Here is a 24,109-nt window from a genome sequence, read left to right as displayed (position 1 = left end):
ATAAAAGTGTGTTATTTTGAAAAGAATAACAAATTAGAAGGAAAAAATATTTAAAAATACAGATTTCAGTATCCTGAGGCTCTGAGCCCCATTTATTTTCCTCACAGACGGCAACAGAAGTCCGAAATTATACGATTTAAAATAAAAGCAATAATTGTGGCTTGATATTGAGTAAGAACATGTTTTTATGAACCACACAGCTTCCGGTCTTCCACGACCCGACCGAAGAAAAAGACGTGTTGCAGGCAGTAGAAATACATTGCTTTTAAAATCGTGCTGTAGAACAGGAAAAAAAAAGGGGCAAGTCGTGTTGGTGAACACGAATCAATAGATTAAAAATTGTGTTGGTGAACACGAAATGCCGTGAGACTGGGTTGATCAAACACATAGTAGCGTAACATGCAAAGTGAAAAACAATCCCCTCCCTCCATTTTCCATTGAATTATTTTCATTATTATTTAACGAATTTTTTTGTTTTTAGGATGACTTTCAACATCTGTCCAGGGACTACAGACGAAAAATAGCCTGTTGGCTAACTCTGGTGCATTTACAGAAATGTCCATCAATGTGCACTGTCCCTATCAAATAAATATATAAATAAAAAATAAATAAAAAACGTTTTAATGCCATACCCAGTTCATAACAATGCCTGCATATTGTTACGTGTAAATACTAAGAGCACGCAGGACTATGTATCAGGTGTTCTGGCCATTTAAAAAACATGTTAACAAAAGTTGTAATGCTCTGTCTCCCAGCAGAGGACAGGTGGCGCCCTTGCACCCATGAATAAGCAGAAATGCTGCTCTGTGTTTTGCTGAGTGTCACACAGAAGACATGTCCTGATTTTAAGTCGCATGGCTCCGTCTGTCCACCGCTATGGATGTTTTAAGAATGTTAATCTGCTGTGAGATGCTATTGATTATACTTTAGAACAAAATATATTGTAAGTGTGCGTTGCCTTCCTTCCTCTCATGAGAGGGAGGGGGGCGGTTATTCAGCATCTCTCAGCCTCCGCCCGACTCTGTGCTCCGTCCAAAGCGCTGGGGCGCAGACCGACAGGGGGACTGACAGAGACGCAGGGAGAGAGGGGCGATGGCCGCGGATGGAGTATGCGGGGAATCGGTGGATCAGTACCGGGCCGAGTTGGAGCGGCTCACCCAGGAACTGGCCGAGGCGAACCGGGAGAAGATCCGGGCTGCGGAGTGCGGTCTGGTGGTGCTGGAGGAGAACCAGACGCTAAAGCAGAAGTATGCAGACCTGGAGATCGAGCAGGAGACTCTCAGGAAGGAGCTGGAGCAACTACAGGAGGTAAGAGAAGGGGCCTCTGTTGCTTTTTGACACTGTGGCGAGGAAAGCGCACTGCGGGCAGGTGTTGGTCCGCTTCCTCCTCACAGCGGGGGTCCACCTTACGCTAATGTATCCTTATGTGATCTCCATGGTCCACAACTAAATGGTAAATAGTTTAATTGCACTGAAATTAGTTGAAAAACCCTTCACTGTATATTCATATAATGCAATAGAATTCATCCCAATATCTTATCATGTCAAAAGTTGAATAATGTATGATTTCTGTGCAGTGAATAGGCAGCTGGACATTGCACATATTGCAAGCTCAGGACTTTGAATCAACACAAACACACCCCACCTCCCACCCCATTGTGCTTCATTGTTTCAAGATTCCTTCCCTGTGTGTGCATGGCAACAGTCATTAACTTCCATGCAACTGCTCAGCCTTTTGGGGTTTTGCCAAGATCTTTTCCTCACAGAAATCCCTCAGTAATTGGATCTTCAGACTTGTCCACTACAGTTTGGCTCAGTTGTTCACAAGATAAGGATTTTCTTGCCAAGAATGTGGGCAGATATGAGGGCTAGACACGTGTAAGGATGGAGGTTTTCAAATAACACACATGCTTGCTGTACCAAAATGCTGTGGTGTTAATGCAATATTGTACAAATCTAAGGCAGACGACTTTTAAAGTTCCCATACAAATTGGGGAAAGTGCTGCTTGGTGCAGCCTGAATATGGTTGTTTATACATTCAGTTATTTATGCATATAATAACAAGAGGTGGATGCTGACAAGTCTTAGAGCTCAAGGTTGTGTGTGTGTGTGCGTGTGTGTGCGTGTGTGTGTGTGTGTGTGTGTGTGTGTGTGTGTGTGTGTGTGTGTGTGTGTGTGTGTGTGTGTGTGTGTGTGTGTGTGTGTGTGTGTGTGTGTGTGTGGTGTGTGTGTGTGTGTGTGTGTGTGTGTGTGTGGTGTGTGTGTGTGTGTGTGTGTGTGTGTGTGTGTGTGTGTGTGTGTGTGGTGTGTGTGTGTGTGTGTGTGTGTGTGTGTGTGTGTGTGTGGTGTGTGTGTGTGTGTGTGTGTGTGTGTGGTGTGTGTGTGTGTGTGTGTGTGAGCATTCCATGGAATATAACAAAAAGTATATCTCGAGCCGGTTTCTCAAACTTACCTACCCCACCTTTAATCTAGTTGTATCCACCTCTTGAACAGTTAAAACTATGTTTATACAAAAGGCTAACAGGGAGATTCACAGCAGATATACTATATGTGTAATCTATATTCAACTCATATAAAAAATAAAAATAAAAATGGTATCTAAAATATTTGCATGAAAAACATTGGACAAGATTAAGTTGCTCAGCCTAAGTCAATGTTACATTCTGCATTCATGGTTATGTATCTTCCGTTTTCTTCTTCATGCCCTTTTATTCCACCGCAAGTCAAAGTGAGTTTTTGTCTTGAATCGCATGAAGAATCCGAATGATCTTTGTGATGCTCATAGCAGCATGTCAAAATAAAGAGACAGTCTGATTCAGCCAGCAGCAGAGCTCTGTCCTGCTGATAACTCACACTTGTGGATTATAGGATGAAGGGTGAGGTGGCGGCTGATTGGGGAGGATGTGATGAGGCAGAAAAGAGAAGGAAGAGAACAGATTTAGGCTGTGTAGGACGAGGATTCAGGGGAAAGTATGACGACAAGAAATGTGTTTTGACGCCAGGAGAGGAAACAAAAAGCAAGGAGTCTGACATTGAAAGCGTTTAATATCCTCATATTCCTTCTAAACTTTAGGATAGACCAAAAAGATCACATTTTCCAGAAGGGTGGACATGCTTGCTAACAATTATTTTTGTTGTTGATTAATCTACAAACTAATAATTTGGTATCTAAAATGTCAGAAAAAAGTGAGAAATGTCCATCGTTTCTCAAAATCCAAGGTTATGTCTTTTAATGTCTTATTTTGTCAGTTCAAAGTGTAAAGTTATCACTTTAATAGGTTTTAAAATGAATAAAAGCAAAACATGATACATTTCCATATTTCAGAGGCTTAAAACTGCATTTTCAGCTATTTTGCATTACTTTAATGATTAATTCATGTCCTACCTTTCTGTCGACTAATCATTGCAGCTCTACCTTCTTTACCAGTTTGTGGATATTTCTCAGTATCAGAGAATCATGCTGCAACTTAAAATAAAATATGTTGTTTGTGCCTCTTCATAAATATCCCACTTACTTTTGCATCATTTGTAAATCCTGTGTCGTAAAACTTTTCATAGCTCTAAAAGTGTCAGCTGTAACTCTGCCTTAACAGCAGCAGTGCCCTTTGTTGTGATCTGTCATCCGTTAACATCTGCACTCTTTGTATTCTCTGCTTCCCCACCTGCCTGTCTGTCCGTCCGACTATTTGTCTCTCTTGCTCTCGAGAGGTAACATTTTCCGGAAGGTGATATTACTTCTACCGAAAAACATGTCCTGCCTCATTCTGTCTGTCCCACTTCTATGAATATGAGACTGCTTGGCAGAGTGCAAACCTGCCACTACAATAACATCACATCTACTCCCGCCTACCCAGGAGAGGTAAATAATAAAAGGGCATTGAAACAGCTGATGGAAATTGAAATTGCTTTTGGGACTGAGTGGCCTACTGTTGGTAGGAGGTATTCTGATGAAAGACAAAAAATCTATCTCACCATACACCTTCACGCCTAAGGCATGTGTTTTCCTTGATTTGTTCATGTCATTGTGTGTAGGTGTGTAAATGCAAGCTTGCCAGATTTGCATGCGTGTCCTTTCTGCATGTTTGCATATGTTCTCTGGTGACACATATGTTCCTCATGTACCGGTTGTCTACCCTCAGTCCAAGTCCCAGCTGGTTGAGGACAACACCACTGCTTGTACCACACACACACACACACACACACACACACACACACACACACACACACACACACACACACACACACACACACACACACACACACACACACACACGCTTCTATAATTCTAGACTAATTGAATCACTCTGTACCAAACTGTTCACTATATTTAATGACAGCTACAATGAAATGCCCACACTTCCATGATGGTACAAACAAGCAGACCAACAATCCTCCAGTGTAAATCTGAGCTGCAACTAACATTTATTTTATTATTGATTACGCTACCAATGATTGTTCTCGGAACCTATGGGGACATTTTCCAATATTTAATTTTTATCGACCAGCTATCCACAGAACCACAGAGTAATTTCTACAAAATACTTGAACTATCAATTGATCATTTCAGATGTTGCTGAATGATTTCCTAAAATACAGACCAAGATATACAAAAACATGTTCATTCCCTCTTTGTTGTCTCTGCAATTCATACATGAGACATGATAAAAAACCCAGTGACATAGCATTGACCAAACATGCACATTGCTTTCTGCAGAAGCTGTATGCACATCTTTGCTGTCTGTAGGCCAAAGCAAAATGTGCATGCTTAGAGCGTGTTTAGGTTCTTAAAGCAGAAGTATTTTTTTACTCTGTAGCGTTTTCTCCCCTCCTATATTTTCCCTTAACCACACTCTCCCCCCTTAGCTTCCCTTCCCTTCCCTTCTCTCACTTTCTCTCTCTCTCTCTCTCTCCCTCCCGATCGCATCACTCTCTCTCCTTCCTTGCGTGTGTGTGTGTGTGTGTGTGTGTGTGTGTGTGTGTGTGTGTGTGTGTGTGTGTGTGTGTGTGTGTGTGTGTGTGTGTGTGTGTGTGTGTGTGTGTGTGTGTGTGTGTGTGTGTGTGTGTGTGTGTGTGTGTGTGTGTGTGTGTGTGTGTGTGTGTGTGTGTGTGTGTGTGTGTGTGTGTGTGTGTGTGTGTGTGTGTGTGTGTGTGTGTGCGTGCGTCTTTGGATCGCTGCCTAAGCAGTGACGGAGACACCATTAGCCCCCGGTTCTGGCTTGTTAGAGCGTTCTTTGGGCAGATCAACCTGAGATAGGACACAGCGAGGGGCTAAAGGAGGAGGACGCAGCCACTGCAGAGCGGGAAGAGCAGCGTGCTCATTACACTGTCAAGCTAGTTTAGAGCACTTGAACCGTGAAATGTTCAAGTCATTGGGTCATTTTTATTTCATGACATTGTGTTAAATGAAATCCTTTGTTTGATTTGTAAATAACTCCACATTCACTAATTAGTTTCTCTCATTCAAAAATATATTTAATCCCATACGAAGAAAACACACCATTTTACTTTCAACACCCAGGCAACTAATTTCAGCTTCCGTCGTTTCAGTCTCTTTAGATTACAAGTCTGCAGATATAGTGACATGTGTGCTATGTTGAGAACTGGCAGCAGTTCACAGGTCAGTTCTGTTCTCAAGGCTTTATGCCAAGAAAGATGACAAATAAAATCTACATCATGTTCTTCACAGGGTAACTTGAAATACCTGAAAAGAAAGATTCAGACATGATTCATCAGGTCAGCACGAAAAGTTCAGATGCAAGTCTGTTTTTATGTTTCCTGCGGCTGTGTAGTCATCTCTTGTCTTTACACTGTCTGCACACATGCAACATTATATGCTGCCAAAGAACTTAGATGATGTGAATTGGATGTTCTGAAAATTGCTGTAAGCTTGGTGTAATAATTTGATTTTAAAAAATGGGAATGTGATACATTTCAAATTACCCAGCAATAGAACAATTGCAAATGCTGCTAAAACTCAACCTTTGTGTTTTATTGCCAAAGTCTTTATTTTAAAGGAATAGTTGGACATTTTAGGAAATACAGCTATTCCTTTTTTGGCTTAGAGTTACATGAGTAGATTTGTACGACTCATGTGGTTTACATTAAATGCAAAGAGCTGGCGGCCAGACAGCTTAACTTACTATACTTTATCTTATTGTCTTTAAGTGTATATGTATCAGATGCTCAGCATACTAGATACAACAAGCTGCTAAGTAAGCTGTATGTTTTTTTTTTACTTAAAGACTGTGCTTTCTTGTCACTGCTTCCAGTCTTATGCCAGCTAGCACAAAGCGCTGTATCTCTATGAATCTAAATTGCATATTCCCAAAGGTCAAACAATATTTTGGAGGACATCATGAATAGCAAGGAAAATATTTAAAGAGGAAGGCACCAACACAGACTTTTTGTTCTAAATATGTTTTTTTATTAGAACCAGATGACCCTCCAATTATTATATTTTGTTTTTTTAAAGCCTGGACATGTCCTGAAGCGTATGGAAATGTGTAGGTTGCGAAGTATGTTATAAAAGTGCATTATTCCCAAGAGTGGGCTGTCAGCTTCATAAATAGCGGCCACACAATTGAATATTTCGCCGATGATTGATTATCTGTCATTATATGTCATCATCTCTGTCATTCTGTCTAACCCTTACCCTCTGGGATTTGCTCTGCAGTAAATATCTGCATAAGTAACGTTAATATTAAGCAACTGTTTGGTCATCAGGCGCCAGTGATGAGGGTGTGAAGCTGTTGCTTGACTTTGCCTCCTTCAGAGTGAATTATGAAGCCCAGTGAAGGACCTGTCAATGTCAGACTGGCTTAAAACCTTCTGTGTTTAAAATAAAACTTCATTCATAGTAAAAAAAAACTGAATAAACTAGGAGTTACATTTACAGAAGTGATTGTTGTGTTTTCCCATCCGACTATTTTACCCTGCAGTTGCAATACTTTGAAGCAGTGGAATAAGGCATGTCACAAACGAGCTGAGGACCAAAATGCAGAACACGGGAAACCAGGGATAGTCGGTAATCAGCTGTATTGATGGCAATAGGCTGGTAGGAGACAAAACGGCAGATAGTAGGCAAAGGGCTGGTCGGGGACAGGCGAGGGTTCCAGGAGAAAGCAGGACGGGAGTCTCAGGTACACAACGGGTCAGGGAGCAGGCGAAGCAGGTTGGTCAGGGACAGGCAGGGTCGAAACCGGGAGAGCAATCTGAAGGGTAATGCGGGAAAGACTGGCATGCTGCAAAGTACGATCTGGCACTGAGGTGAAAGTGAAGTGGGCCTAAATACTAATGGAGCTGATGGGTGCAACAGAGTAAGAGAGAGACAGGGTGTGACTACCAGGTGACTAAGGAAAGTTAATGCAGAAAATAGGTGAGTGAGAAAGCAAACTGTGACAGAACCCCCCCCTTAATGGACGGCTCCTGACGTCTAAGAAAATTTCTAGGAGAAAAAAAAATATATATATATATATATATATCAAAGAAGAATAGACAAAACCCTACAGACAAAGGGTGGAAGGTGGAGGTATGGGGAAAGGCTAATACTCATCTGAGAATGCTCTCTCGGTTTCTCCCTCCTGGAAATCCTCGTCCTCCTCGACTGATGACGCTTCCCCCTCCCCCTCGACGGAGCCTCTGGTCTGTAGCGGACGAGTGCCCCCTGGCTTAACGCCTGGTTGAGCGTGGGTCCTAGAAGGCTGCTCCGGGTAACGCAGGTGGAAGTCTCGGATGAGTTGAGGGTTGAGGATATGACGAGCAGGAATCCACTGCCTTTCCTCGGGACCATAGCCCTCCCAGTCCACCAAATATTGAACCCCTCTTCCTCTGCGACGGGAACGGAGTAGACGACGAAGGGTGTAGGTAGGGCCCCCATCGATCATCCTAGGGGGTGGTGGTGGAGGGGCGGTGGGAATCATAGGACTCTCCCGGACAGGTTTAATCCTGGAAACGTGGAAGGTGGGATGGATCCTCATGTTCCGGGGCAAACTCAGTCGAACTGCTGCGGGGTTAATGACCTTGACAATCTCGAAGGGTCCAATAAACCTGGGTGCTAACTTTTTAGACTCCACCCGAAGGGGAATGTTCTGAGTGGAAAGCCACACACTCTGGCCTACCTGGTACACCGGTGCCTTGGTGCGTCGGCGGTTCGCTGATGTGGCGTACCGGTTAGCAGACTGAAGCAGAGTTGTTCGAGCCTGCCTCCAAGTCCTCCGACAACGTCTGATGAAAGCCTGGACAGACGGGCAGGTAACCTCCCTCTCCAATGCAGAGAACAATGGGGGTTGAAAACCGTATGCACAATGAAAAGGGGAAAGACCAGTAGCGGAACTGATGAGGGTGTTGTGGGCATACTCCACCCACAGGAGTTGCTTTGACCAGGTTGTGGGATGATCGGAAGCCATGCATCGGAAGCCATGCAGCCACAGAGAGTGGTCTCCATCTCCTGATTCTTCCGTTCGGTCTGGCCATTGGCCTGTGGGTGGAACCCGGAGGTGAGACTGACCGTCGCCCCGATCAGTTCACAAAACTCCCTCCAAAACACAGAGGTGAACTGGGGCCCCCGGTCGGAAACCACATCAGTCGCCAGTCCGTGAATGCGAAAAACGTGGATAAGAATCAGTTCTGCCGTCTCCTTAGCTGACGGGATCTTAGGCAGGGGTACGAAATGAGCCATCTTACTAAACCGATCTACCACCGTCAAGATGGCAGTATGTCCGTGGGATGGTGGTAGACCAGTCACAAAGTCCAATGAAATATGTGACCAAGGGCGACGTGGGACCGGTAATGGATGAAGGAGTCCCGCTGGCGCTTGGTGAGATGGTTTGTGCCGATTGCACACAGGACAGGCGTTCACAAACTCCCGAGTGTCCGCCTCCAGCGTGGCCCACCAGAACCGTTCTAGAACCCTCCCCTTGGTACGTTGAATTCCAGGGTGGCAGGAAAGTCTGGATCTGTGAGCCCACTGAAGCACCTCAGCCCTCAAAACCTGAGGCACAAACAAACGGTTGAGAGGACAAGAACTCGGACCGGGTTGGTCCACCAAAGCGGTCTTAACCCTCTCCTCAATCTCCCAAGTGAGGATGCCGATCACCCGAGGAGCAGGGAGAATAGTGTCCGGAATACCCCAGTTGTCTCCCCCCCTCTCGAACTGCCGGGACAAAGCGTCGGCCTTAACGTTGCGGGAGCCCGGGTGGTAGGAGAGGAAAAAATTAAACCGGGTAAAAAATAACGACCACCTGGCTTATCGGGAATTCAGTCTTTGGGCCGACCTGATGTATTCCAGGTTCTTATGGTTGGTCCAAACCTGAAATGGTTGTTCTGTCCCCTCAAGCCAGTGTCGCCACTCCTCCAACGCCAACTTGACTGCTAGAAGCTCCCGATTCCCCACGTCATAGTTCCTCTCCGCCGGACTCAATCTCCTCGAAAAGAAAGCACAGGGATGGAGCTTCTGGTTCTCACCAGAACGTTGCGACAGGATGGCCCCCACCCCAACGTCAGAAGCATCCACCTCCACCACCAACTGACCAGCAGGATCTGGTACCTGCAGGATAGGAGCCGATGTAAACCGGCCCTTGAGGTCCTGAAAAGCCTCCTCGGCTGCAGGGGACCATCGGAACGTCACCTTGGACGAGGTCAGGGCGGTGAGCGGGGCGGCCACGGTGCTGTAGCCACGGATGAACCGTCTGTAAAAGTTGGCGAATCCCAGGAAACGCTGCAGCTCCTTCCGGGAATCAGGGACCCGCCACGAAGTAACCGCTGAAACCTTAGAAGGATCCATCTCCACACTTCCTTGACCCACGATGTAGCCGAGAAAGGCGACCGAGGAAGTGTGAAACTCGCACTTCTCCGTCTTGACGAACAGCGAGTTCTCCAGAAGTCTCTGGAGGACCGTCTGGACATGATGGACGTGTTCCTTGAGGTTCCTTGAAAAGATCAAAATGTCATCCAGATAAACAAAAACATAACGATCCAACATGTCCCGGAGTACGTCGTTCACCAATGCTTGGAAAACTGCATGGGGCATTGGTAAGTCCAAATGGCATCACCAGGTACTCGTAATGTCCTGAAGAGGTGTTGAAGGCGGTCTTCCATTCGTCCCCCTCACGGATTCGTACCAGGTGATACGCGTTTCGTAGATCCAGCTTAGTGAAGATTGTAGCCCCCTGTAGTAACTCGAATGCTGACGAGATGAGTGGCAGGGGATAACGATTCTTCACCGTGACGTCGTTCAGGCCCCGATAGTCAATGCAGGGTCTCAGGGTCTTGTCCTTCTTCGCCACAAAAAAAAAACCTGCTCCTGCGGGTGATGTGGAAGGACGAATAATTCCTGCAGCCAGAGAGTCATTGATGTAAGTCTCCATGGACCTCCTCTCTGGTGCCGAAAGCGAGTACAACCGGGCCTTGGGTGGAACTGCTCCTGGATGTAGCTCAATGGCGCAGTCATAGGGCCGATGAGGTGGGAGAGATGTCGCCTTAGCCTTGCTAAAAACCTCCTTAAAGTCCAAATATTCTGCCGGAACCCCTGTGACATCCGGAACCAGGTTCATATCCACAGATAGTTGAGGTGCGGAAGCCTGCTTGAGGCAAACCTGATGACAGGAGGAACTCCAACCTAAGATAGACCCAGTTGCCCAGTCAATATTTGGGTTGTGGCGGCGGAGCCACGGATAGCCCAAAATCAGAGGGATTTGGGGGGACCGTAGCACATGAAACTGGATTGTCTCATGGTGGTTCCCCGACATGAGCATATGTACCGGCATCGTCTGGTGTGTCACCGTTCCCAGTAGGTGACCATCCAAAGAATTAGCCGGTACCGGCTGGAGCAACCGAACCTGTTGGATGCCCAGCTGTAGTGCGAACTCCTCGTCAATGATGCTGACATCTGATCCGGAGTCGATAAAAACAGCCAGAGCCTGAGATTTGCCTGTCAGGAGGAGTTGAGCATGGCACAAGGGTCTTAGATTGGGGATCAGCTCAGAGGTTTGGCCCACCAGTATACTCCCCATTACTGATGAGCTCTGCCTTTTACCGGACAACGGGAAACCATATGTCCAGCCTGACCACAGTAAAGGCAAAGATTACCTCTTCGACGTAACTTCCTCTCCTCAGAGGTAAGACTGGTACGACCCACTTGCATGGGCTCGGCCTCCCCGTACCGTGAGTCAGAGTAGGAATGGGAATTCTCTGCCGAAACCGGAAGTCGAAATCTCCCAGAAACCGGAAGATGTTGTCGCGAGCAGCGGCCCGCCGCTCGTGTCTGTTGCTCTCCTCTCCGGGTCTGGATTCGTCTGTCAATCCGAGAGGTGAGCTCAATCAACCCATCCAAGGAAGCAGGGAGATCATAGGAAACCAGCTCATCTCTCATATAATCCGCTAATCCTCTCAGAAATGCGTCACACTGCGCCGGCTCCTTCCAGCTGCTGCGGCGGCTGCTGGTGCGGAAGTCAATAGCGTAATCCACCACCGTGCCGGAACCCTGGCTCAAACTCAGCAGACCCCCGGCAGCGTCGGGGCCCAGACGAACGGAACCGAACACCTTCCGCATCTCCGCGGAAAATGCAACAAAAGAGGCGCAGGCTGACGTCTGCTGCTCCCACTCTGCAGTTCCCCATAACCGGGCTCTTCCCGTCAGATGATTAACGGTGAAAGCTACCCGAGCCGCCTCGGAGGCGAAGGTGTGTGGCTGCAGTGAAAACAATATGGAACAGTTTGTGAGAAAAGGACTGCATCCCTCCGGCTCACCAGCGTAGCGTTCCGGCGTTCCCACACGAGGCTCCGGAGCGTATCCCGTCGGGCCAAGGGCTGGAGCGAGCATCGGAGCTGCGGGCGGAGGGGCGGTAGCAGCCCTGGTAGCAGTTAGCTGTTGTACCGTGGCGACCATCTGTTGCATCTGGGAGGTAAGGTAATCCAGCATTTGTCCCTGGGTTGAGGTTGCCTGGTGGGTCTCGGTAGCTAAGGTAGCTATCGTGACCTCCTGTCTTTGGATGGCATCCTCAACCCTTTCAAAGCGGTCTCTAGGAGACCCGGTGTTTGCTTGGTCCATTTCTGGCCAGATCGTTCTGTCACAAACGAGCTGAGGACCAAAATGCAGAACGCGGGAAACCAGGGATAGTCGGTAATCAGCTTTATTGATGGCAATAGGCTGGTAGGAGACAAAACGGCAGATAGTAGGCAAAGGGCTGGTCGGGGACAGGCGAGGGTTCCAGGAGAAAGCAGGACGGGAGTCGCAGGTACAGAACGGGTCAGGGAGCAGGCGAGACAGGCTGGTCAGGGACAGGCAGGGTCGAAACCGGGAGAGCAATCTGAAGGGTAATGCGGGAAAGACTGGCATGCTGCAAAGTATGATCTGGCACTGAGGTGAAAGTGAAGTGGGCCTAAATACTAATGGAGCTGATGGGTGCAACAGAGTGAGAGAGAGACAGGGTGTGACTACCAGGTGACTAAGGAAAGTTAATGCAGAAAATAGGTGAGTGAGAAAGCAAACTGTGACAAGGCAGGACACATCTGGATTGTTTTCTTCTTCTGTGAGGTGATGAATCAACAATGATTACAAAGATTAGCAGAACTTGAATACCTCTTAACAGTTATTAACTTTTATTAAAATGCTCAGTACACCATGGTGCGTTTGACCGGGCCCTCAATTCAGAGAAAACAATAGCGAAAGAGGGCAGCTGTTTTTGTAAATCAATCTGTCCAGAAAGAGGATAAAGGATACATTATAGGTTTCTCTCCCCTCTCCTCCTCCTTACGTCTCTTTTACACAAGCTGGCTTTCAAGGGAGGGCAGTAAACATGTTTGGGGGGGCTAAATCAATATCTCATGAGATGGTGTTGCTCCCTTCTTTCAGTTTGGTACTTTACACCATCCCCCTCCTCATCTCCTGGGATGTCCCCCCTCCCCATCCGCCCTATGGACCCTGCCTGGAGTCAAGTGGGAATAATGCATTGATTAATGGATAGATTGTATCATGTCTGCACTAAGCACTGTTGTGCGTACTGTATCATGCATTGTACTGCATGTTGGTGAAACACATCTAACAAATCTTTCTCAAAGTGGATCACACAGAAAACAGCTGTTGAATTGAATCATTCACTTACAAAGCTTTTAATAGAGATGAAAGTGTCTTCACACCTTTTGTCTACTGGATGCAGTATGAAGTCAGCCATGAAAACAGCTTGTCAGGGTTGGGGAAAATCAGGACCCAAATGCAGGATGAGGAGAAGCGGGTTTTAAACAAAAAGCGTTCTTTATTTAACAAAAAAGTTGTTGACCATGAAGAAACAAGAATACATCCCAAAAACTGGTAGCATCAAGACAAAAACTGACAGGAACAAACAGAGGTGCAAGGAGGACATGAAAGACGACAATCAGACAAGGAGCACAGGGGAAGACAAGACTAAATACACAGAAGGGTAATCACAGGACAAGACACAGCTGGGCAGGGGAAGCAGAAACACAAGGGCAACAGGTGAACACAATGAGACAATCAGACACAGGAGGGCAAACACAGGAAGGAAGACCAGTAACAGGGAGAACAGCATTTCAAAATAAACCCATAACTAAACACACAAAACTAACATCATGACACAGCTCTTCAGTAATTTAGGAAATGTATAGCCCACTCGAAAAAAGGTGTGTAAATCCAAAGTTCCATCATGTTATATTTCTTTATTGAAATCATGGTATGATATTTGCAGATTTTGAAGTCTGCCACGAGAAATGTTTGAACTACTTCAATTCCTAAGCGTGCAATCGATTTGAGACTCATATGCCCATTTAACCCATTCAAAGCGCAAGTAAAATATGATTTGCAATTCTATTACTGGGCGGTTCCAGACATATAGATAAAAAAAACCTTCTTAATAAAATAATGAAATGGAAACTAGACTTCCTGTTGCTCATCATAAGGGTCACATGTCATATGTGTCAAATGTTCAGTTCAGAATTGTAAACTAAGGGTGTATCTTAAAGATGGTTATATATCGATGATTTTAATTTGTATCAATAATATTTAATTGTTGACCATTGAATCAATATTTCTACAGATCGTTGCACCCGTAATCAAGAATTTAGTCTTTTAAGGTCGTTCTGGTTATCGGAATATTGCTCAATTTAAATGCCATTGTTGTTTGTAGGGGATAATTGGTCCGATTTGTTGGTGTTGACCTGTGACCTTAGCAACATGCTCAGGGATGCAGTGGAACATGTAGATAAGGACCTGTCTGCCCTTGTGTTTTGCCACTGGTGTTTATATTGGTTTGTGTTTGTGTTTTGTGAGGACCTGAAGGGAAGGTCATACGTCTGTGTTGTTGAGTCACACATCAGGACCTGCATGTGTGTGGCTCTTCCCATTGTTATCTTTTTCTCTCTTGTGTCTGTATGTGTAGCACCAGAGGTGGGTGGGGGCTTGGCTGCGGATGTTGTGATTGAGGAGGGAGGGATGGCAGGATAAAGAGTGGTGGTGGTGGTGGTGACTCCAGCCCATCAGTCGGGTCTCTTTGTTGTTTCAGGTTTTTATAGTAGTGTTGATTTGACATAACATAGTGGAGAAAACTGGGGGCTGCATATACAATGATTTACAGAACTCAAAAGGGTACATTATTACACTCAGTTTTTTTATTCTGCCCTATATTCTTGTCTTTTGTCCCTGATTCTAATATGTCATGACCCTCACATGAAATAAGAACAGTACGTAATGAATCAGTTCCCTCTGCAGAGATGCTTTGGGCCCGGCCAGCCCTGCATACATCATGTTTATCAGAAAGCTCCTTTTTGCTGCAGTGAAATACAGTAGTTGCTAAGAGGGAACAGGACTCCCCTGCCTGCGGGCTGCTGTATTGATTAGTCGTCTACTTTAGCTGTGTGTGCTGCAAACTCTCAGAGCATAGCAAAAAATCACCCTGACCTCTCAAGGAAAACTTTAGTTTTTTCAACCAGAACGTTTTCCTCGTGTCAATTTAACAGCTATGGTTGTGCCATCTGCTGCTGAAATGTATTGTGATTGTTCGCTTTTTTTTAAATGCTTTACAGCCTCACTGATTTCAGTAAATCTGCTATTTAAGTCTAGACAGAGCCATTTAGTTTCAGCTGCAGTCTTCTCTCTTATCATCTCTGCATGCAGGGGGAAGAGAAGCCTCCCAACTAGATGACCAGAGGCCATTATATATCCAGCGCTGATAGAGCATGATCCTCTGAAGTCCAAGCCCCCCCCCCCATCACAATTACAGTGCACATACTCAATGGCATGCATGGGCACGTGCACACCCAAACAGGCAGTTATAATTGCTGTGCGACACAGAATCAGGGTCAGAGGATCTGTCTTTGTCACTTGGACGTTGTTAAGGCCCGTATATGATTAGACAGGCTTTAAATCATCCCATAGTTAACCTATTTAATTAACCCTATCCTCCATCGCAAGAGAGCCCATGTCAAGTTAGGTCGTTAAACAAAGAGTAAATAAAGAGTTTAGTGGAAGGAAGTATATATTGTTGTGGTCCTGCTTGTGCCACGCATGCTGAAAAAGAAGATAATAGGGCTGAGACTGAGACCCCGTTTACACGAGGACGATACGGGTTGTATCCGCATAGTTTCTCTTGCGTATAGCCCTTTCGTGTACACGAGGCCGTAACAAAACGATAGAAACAGGCCCCGCAAACGATAACGGGTCCCAAGGTGGATAGATCTGCAAACGGAACGCTCTGGGGGGGAAAACGGCTCCGTGTGTACGCCATAGACTGTGTACGCCCTATATGATAATTTTCTGATAACGATGAAATAGCCCCGCCTCCCTCTCCCGCTCAGAGATCACCTGCTGGGCTGTCAGAAGAGGGGGAGGAAAAGATAGGCTTATTATTCTTATATTATTATATAGAGTCGTTATCAATTTGTTTTAAAGCTCAATAAATAACAAAGAAGACCTCTGACCGGCACTTTTCTAATTTTGTCCGGAAGATTTAAACTTTAACGGACATGTTGACCGGCGAAAAAATTTTTTAACGGAAACTCTGCCGCATGGTCCCCTCGAGAGGCGGAGAGGTTGGTGTTTTTCATCTGCTGGTGGACTACCGGATAAATTTACAGCAGGAGCACACGCCGTCCACCGCGGAGAATAAACAGAAGGGCAACCATGCTCTGGGGTCTTCTTCGCTGCTTTTGGTGTAGTTTGTGGCGGCAGCAGCACCACTTACAGGCCCGGCATATGTACTACAGCGTTTCCAGCATTTCCAGCATTTCCAGCGGTCTCGTGTGAACGGACACGTTAATTGAGCCGAATGCGTGTGGACGGAAACGGAAGACTTTTTTGAAAACGCATACGGTGCATAAACGCAAACGTTTCCGTGTAAATGGGGTCTTAGCTGCTGCCTCCATTTTAAGATAAGATGCACCTTTATTAATCCCCATGGGGAAATTCAGTTGTTCAAGCAGCATCAGGGTAAGGGTGAAAGACAGGACAGCACAGATTCACACAGATTAATAAAATCAAAAGTAAAATCAAGATAACAATTAAAATAATAATACAAAAACTATGAAAAGCTGTAAAGTATTCACTGTATGACTGTCACACAATCAGCTGATACATATCCCCAATTCCCCATAAGTGAATGTGTTTCAGTCTGAATTGACGCGGTTTGGCATCACAACACTGTTATGAAAGTTTCTCTGGTATAAAATGGGTGATGTTAGCATAGCAACCGAAGCTAAACTGACTATCTTGACTACTTGTTGTTGGCCAACCCAGTCTCACGGCATTTCGTGTTCACCAACACGATTTTTAATCTATTGATTCGTGTTCACCAACACGATTTGCCCCTTTTTTTCGTGTTGCACAGCACGATTTTAAAAGCAATGTATTTCTACTGGTAACGTGTTTCGTGCCTACAGGCTACAGCACGTCTTTTTCCCCAGTCGGGTCGTGGAAGACCGGAAGCTGTGTGGTTCATAAAAACATGTTCTTACTCAATATCAAGCCACAATTATTGCTTTTATTTTATATCGTATAATTTCGGACTTCTGTTGCCGTCTGTGAGGAAAATAAATGGGGCTCAGAGCCTCAGGATACTGAAATCTGTATTTTTAAATATTTTTTCCTTCTAATTTGTTATTCTTTTCAAAATAACACACTGTTATTTACTCACCAATAACACTCAATTATCCTTGCTTTTATTTATTGGTTTAATTCCATAATCTCTGGCTTTTTTGGTGTCCGTCAGGAACTGAATTTCAAAATAAAAATAACCGGAAACAGACGTAGGCCTATAAGGGACATTTCGAGCATCATTGCGATTGTCAACATTTCTGAGTTTAGGATGGCCGAAGACACTACACTACCCATAATCCCCAGCTATCGTTTAGGACTACAGTCCCCGTAAGGTTACGCAGAGCGTCAAACAGCTGTGTGAAATGGAACGAAACCACGCCAGACTATCCAAAACTGGAATCGAACACCCCCCCAGAACTACACATGCTGGCTATTGTGTTTCGCAAAATGTTCTATGGGACGTCTCTACTGAACGTTTTCGTTTTTCCCACAATTAGAAGTTGCCATTATTAAACACATTGGTGTTATCAAATGTAAAACATATAATTAATAAATGGGTGAAAATCGCTTGTGTCCATAATGCGCAGCATTAATATATACCCACATGACAGCTCATTGCGACTTTGTAATTCTACTCCACTACAATTCAGAGGTTAACCTGGTATTTTTATCCACTGCATTTATTTGAGTTACTTTGCAGATTCTGATTAATTATGTGAAATATAAACAACCCTTAAATCAGACTTTAGTTACACCTGAGTAAAATTCAGGTAAGGTGATTGTCAAGTGCCAACAATCAGGAGAGATATTTGATAGTTGGTGCTTGAGAAGACTAAACATGTATCTGCAATTGACATGAATGGAAACGAGTAATAAAGTATATTAATTACTCGTTATTCTCTACTAATAGTTCATTAAAGACTGTATATTATGGCTATTTTGCACATCCCTTTCAAGATTTTCAAAGGTTTATTGACATATCATACATAACTACGGTGTAGTTATGCAATGAATGAAAAACTTGGGTCACAGGTTCCTCAACAGTGCATTACAAGACATCTATCAATATGTGTGTACCACCACCATTAAACTGTCATATTCTGCACATTTCTTATTCTATCTACATACATAAGAGTATAATTAATGTGTATAATATCAGTTTAAAATAAGTGCTTCAACATAGTTAACATTGCAGGAAAGCAATATATTAGATGTTAATTACTTTGTCAGGCTTAATATTTAATATTTAATGTTTAAATAAAGGTTAATCTGTTTTTCTGTTTTGCACCTCCTCCTATTAATATATTTGTATATCCTGCACTAAACTGTTTTATTGTAGAGATCACTTATAGTATCTTCTTGATTTCTTATATTTAATATTTTTTTAATCAAATATAACACATAAAAACAATAATTCAATAACGTGCTTTAACCACTAGGAGGTGCACACAAGGTACACACAGCCATAATAACTTTGTATTATTAGTGTGTATGTACAACATCTGAAGATGTATAGTTTCATGCATGCTTTCACATAATTTTACAGCATATTGCTATACTATTTCAGACTCAGTATTTACATTCTTACATTCAAAGAAAATCAGTAATATCTTTAAAAACGACAGTCCTTTTCTATCAGCTGTGCACCGTTATGGTGTAAATATAACCTATCTATGAATTAGATCAAATGTAAAAGTCAGCCGAATTAGTGTTGATACTGCAAGGAGACGCATTGTGTGAAGAGAAATGTAAGATGTTGTTTAATTGTTGATATATTTATGATCCACGTCAAGTATTCAGTTTCGGCGGCATTTCTTCCAGTTTTTCCAAAGGTCTTCTCAGCAGGGCTCTCTAAATAAAGAACTACGGCAGATCTGTAATATACAATGCAGCCGAACCGTGTATTACAATGCCGTTATGTGATGACTTTCAAAGAGAAAAGCAAGAGCACTCGGAATTAAGTATTATTTTATTCTTTTAAAATGTTTTCCGGATTTCATATAATATAAACACCAACTCCCAGCATGCATTGCGGCTAACACATCCAATCAGCGAGCTTAAAACCATAGCTGAGGATCTTGGGTAATCGCTCGAAATGCCTACGTCTGTTTCCGGTTATATTTATCTTGAAATTCAGTTCCTGGCGGACGCCAAAAAAGCCCGAGATTATGGAATTAAACCAATAAATAAAAGCAAGGATAATTGTGTGTTATTGGTGAGTAAATAACAGTGTTATTTTGAAAAGAATAACAAATTAGATAAAAAAAATACAGATTTCAGTATCCTGAGGCTCTGAGCCCCATTTATTTTCCTCACAGACGACAACAAAAGTCCGAAATTATACGATTTAAAATAAAAGCAATAACTGTGGCTTGATATTGAGTAAGAACATGTTTTTATGAACCACACAGCTTCCAGTCTTCCACGACCCGACCGGAGAAAAAGACGTGCTGCAGCCTGCAGGCACAAAACACATTACCAGTAGAAATACATTGCTTTTAAAATCGTGCTGTGCAACACGAAAAAAAGGGGCAAATCGTGTTGGTGAACACGAATCAATAGATTACAAATCGTGTTGGTGAACACGAAATGCCGTGAGACTGGGTTGACCTTTATTAATCCCCATGGGGAAATTCAGTTGTTCAAGCAGCATCAGGGTAAGGGTGAAAGACAGGACAGCACAGATTCACACAGATTAATAAAATCAAAAGTAAAATCAAGATAACAATTAAAATAATAATAATACAAAAACTATGAAATGCTGTAAAGTATTCACTGTATGACTGTCACACAATCAGCTGATACATATCCCCAATTCCCCATAAGTGAAAGTGTTTCAGTCTGAATTGACGCTGTTTGGCATCACAACGCTGTTATGAAAGTTTCTCTGGTATAAAATGGGTGATGTTAGCATAGCAACCGAAGCTAAACTGACTATCTTGACTACTTGTTGTTGGCATAAGGCAGATTTTACCAGCGTATTTTTCATTATGATTCTACTTCATGCAGCCCATGTATTGATTCCATCCGATAGCTGCTATATAGGCCTAATACAGAACAAAACGTCTGCCTGCTCTCCACAATGATCAATAACAACGAACGGATGGTCAAAGTAAGGTACAAATAAACAGAATCACACGAAGCCTGGTAAGTGTTGCCTGACTTTATAAAGTGTGTGGTTGCGTTCTAGTCACTTTGCTCAGCACTACTGCTTGTTACAACTTTTATTTGCGGAAGGCCTACTCGCCTTTAACTTTTAGCTCAGGTTAATCTCGCCCCCCTCCGACGTAAGCGTGACGTATGCGGTTCTTGCTTCTAGACCGACAATATTTTGGAGCTTGAAACAAACCGGATTCCGGAGCTTAGAGGCGGCTCCGCTGCAGTGTGAACAGGAAAAACTGTGCTTTTCGGGCTCTAGCTCCGAACCGGCCCTGGAACCGCGTTGGTGTGAAAGCCCCAAAAGAGAGACTGAAGATGTGCTTTTTTTGGATTGCCATAACAATTATGTACACACATCCATGATCTCTAGAAGAAGAAAACACTTATGACACTGGCAAGTTTTCATTTACCACATAACTGTATCTTCAACTACAAGATGAACTGGCACATTTTGTAGACATTTGCCATTCAGATGTTGACTTTAGTTATAGTTCACACAGGCTCCGCCCTCTACTGGACTCTATGGGTACTACTCTCTATCATGCTGTCACCTACTGAGTTTACGTAAACGTAACCGGCCAATCGGGGCGAGCCTACCTGAATGCGCGCGCAGGCCCACAGTATATAAAGGTGGCTACACCCGCCGCCCACTATCCTTTTTCTCTTCAGACGAGCTGACAACCGAAGAGTTAAACGAACGAAGATTAGAAGATTAGAAGAAATAGAGAGTCAAATCATCCTGGGAGGAGATAGGTTTCCTTTCAACAGTAAGTCGAAAAGAGGCCCTGTTGCATGAACGGTGAGTTACGTATTGTAACCCTAGGCCTAGAGTGATGTGTGTGTGTGAAAAATGCATTTAGTAAAGACTATGGCATTTATCCCAGAGTAAGAGTCATCTCTCTCCACATTCCACATTTCCCCATAATCAAAAGAGCTGGCCCACCATCATCTGTGTTACCCCGCCTACCACGGCGCCAGGCGACGATCTGGGGCCACTAGGATGACTGACAGCTGCTCCCGCCTCACCCTATCCAGAAGGGGGGGATAAGGTGCAGCGGTGGAAAGGCGCGCTCTCACGGTGCGTGCCGTGGTGTGTTCAGGGACCTCAGTGAAAAATCGGCCGTTTTGTTCTCTGAGTGGAAACTGCATTATAGAAATACGGCCCTTTCTGTGTCAGCCCCCCATGGGTCAAACTTCCTTTTATGGAGGGTTTGACGGCGGAGTGGGCCACCAGAGAGTACAACAGCCTGACTTTCGGCTACTCCCTATCCCCACGCACGCTACGGCGCTGCAACCGCTACGGGACCATGACATGAGGGTGTTCTTTTATCTGGGCGACCTCATAGTCATGGCCAGGTCCAGGGAATGGACAATGTTTCACACAGCCAATTGGAAGAAGAGCTCCCCCATACCTCACCAGCAGGTAGAATATCTGGGGGTGATGCTCGATGCAGGCAGACTACGTGCCACCCTGACAGAAATCCGTCGCCCGGCGCCGTGGTACGCGGGGTAACACAGATGATGGTGGGCCAGCCCTGGGCTATTCCTCAGGTCTGGGGAGCGCTGTCTCAGGAGGCAGGGGCAATAGGGGCGTTACCCACTCTGGGCCAGCCTCTCCAGGCTTGGCTCCTGAGAGGGACAGGCTGAGACAGGTGGGGCTGTCTGACAACGTTATTCAGACTATCCAAGCAGCAGGAGCAGAATCCACCACGGCCTGTTACAGGCCAAAGTGGGCGGGATTCCGGCGATGGTGTGAAGGAAGGAGTCTAGAGCCTCTGTCATGCACGCTGGGCTCTATTCTTACCTACGTACAGATACTGGTGGGCAGGGGGCTGGCTCATTCCACAATTAAGGTGTATGCAGCAGCCATTTTGTCCTGCCATGAGGGATTTGGAGGCCGGTCAGCCTTCAGTCAGCCGCTTATGTCGCGGTTTTTGCAGGGGGTCAGGAGGCAGCGCCCAGTAGTGCACGCCTCCGCCCCACAGTGGGACCTGCCGTTGGTGCTCGAGGCTCTGGTCACAGAACCATTTGAGCCCCTGGAGCTCTCCTCCCTGAAAGCAATGTCATGGACAACACATCCTCACTCCCAGGTCGGCCTATGTTGACGTTATGTCAAGTCCCCTGCCGGCTTTTTCCAACGCAAGGGGGGGGGGCCTTAGCGTCCATTTTCAACGCAAGGGGGGGGGGCCTTAGCGTCCATTTCAACGCAAGGGGGGGGCCCTTAGCGTCCATTTTCAGCTTTCCGGGATGTCCATGTGCTTCTATGGACGCTCATGGAAGCACGGCATTCGTTTGTGTCGACTGCCCTTAAAGGCAATGAGAGCGTCCATTCTCATTGGATAACGGAGAATTGTACACCCAGAAGTAAATATTCCCCTTACTGACGATTGATTTTACAGTGATATCTGCACTACTCATCGATTAAAAAACACTAGATCATCCTTGTTAATTACACAACATTGATTGGTTTAAATTGTGTGCAATGCTTTTGTATTTCTCCCCTTCGATTCGGAGAAACAAATCTTTTTTCGGAGTAAAGGATGGCAGAAGACACTACACTACCCAGAATCCCCAGCTATCGTTTGGACTACACCATGTGCTCTGTTTGACAAACCCATGATAGTCCTCAAGCTCTGTGATTGGAGAGTGTGCTCCGAGGGTTACCGAGCCTCGAACAGCACTTGAAATGGGATGGAACCACGGCAGACTGTTCAAAACTGGATTTGAACGGGTCCACCGCGTCCCCCCCCTCCCCACCCCGTCCCCAGAACTACACATGCTGGCTATTGTGTTTCGCAACATGTTCTCTATCTATGGCACGTCTCTACTGGGAGTTGTAGTTTTAAAAGACGTTTTCGTATTTCCCATAATAAGAAGTTGCCAGTATTAAACTGTGTACATCCCTGGAGTGTTTAGGAAACACTCACATTTAAAACATATAATTAATAAATGGGTGAAAATTGCTTGTGCCCATTATGGGCAGTATTAATATATATACCCACATGCCAGCTAAGGTCAGAAGAGCTTTATTTAACAGCTGGTCTTATGTGTGTGACCCCTGTGATAACATTACATTACATTAATTGATGAGCCTGAAACATGCACTTGTCAAGGTTCAGAGGCACATTTTGCAAATATGGCAGTAGCCATCGATCAGCTTAAGATAAGATATACTTTATTGATCCCAAGTTGGAACATTTGCGTTACATCAGCATGTGTAACAGTTAAATATGCAGTGGTGTTTATTTGTAAATCATTTAGTATAATCACATAAATTCTGTGTTTTATATTTAACAATTCTGTGTTCTTTATTTATTGATTGTTCAATACCTGACAAGGCCGGAGATGAAATATCTGCATACATCATAAGAGTATAATACATTATGTATAATATCAGTTAAAATAAGTGCTTCAACATAGTTAACATTGCTGGAGGTATGCACACATATTGATAGATGTCTTGTAATGCACTATTGAGGAACCTGCGACCCAAGTTTTTCATTCAATGCAGAACTACACCATAGTTGTGTAGGCCTATATGATATGTCAATAAACCTTAGAACATCTTGAAATCTTGAACGGGATGTGCAAAATAGTCATTATATACAGTCTTTAATTAACTATTAGTAGAGAATAACGAGTAATGAATATACTTTATAGGGATCCTATTAATATCTAATAATAAAAATAATGAAATTCAATAACATGCTTTAACCACCAGGTGTCTCTTTATATCATCTGTGCACCTTTATGGTGTAAATACAGCCTATCTACCAATTGGATCAAATATAAAAGTGAGCCGAATTAGTGTTGATACTGCAAGGAGACGTATTGTGTGAAAAGAAATGTAAGATGTTGTTTAATGGCTGATATATTTATGATCCACGTCACGTTTTCAGTTCCTCATGT

The 24,109-nt window shown here is 44.4% G+C and overlaps 1 protein-coding gene across 7 annotated transcripts in view; it reads left to right on the top strand.

The window, feature by feature from the left end:
- Positions 1 to 844: 844 nt before the first annotated feature.
- Positions 845 to 24,109, top strand: part of bicd1a (bicaudal D homolog 1a) — a 58,439-nt gene continuing 35,174 nt past the window's right edge. For all 7 annotated transcript variants that reach the window (XR_004552284.2, XM_034084808.2, XM_034084809.2 and 4 more), the window contains exon 1: positions 845 to 1,308. Coding sequence is in view for 6 of the 7 variants with exons in the window: in XM_034084808.2 (XP_033940699.1) it covers positions 1,093 to 1,308 (216 nt within the window). In the remaining variant the exon portion in view is untranslated. The remainder of the gene's footprint in view (positions 1,309 to 24,109) is intronic.

Source organism: Pseudochaenichthys georgianus, chromosome 6 (genome assembly GCF_902827115.2).
Source record: "Pseudochaenichthys georgianus chromosome 6, fPseGeo1.2, whole genome shotgun sequence".
Taxonomy (NCBI): domain Eukaryota; kingdom Metazoa; phylum Chordata; class Actinopteri; order Perciformes; family Channichthyidae; genus Pseudochaenichthys; species Pseudochaenichthys georgianus.
Note: the sequence above shows the minus strand (reverse complement) of the source record. Positions and strands in the feature narration are given on the sequence as shown.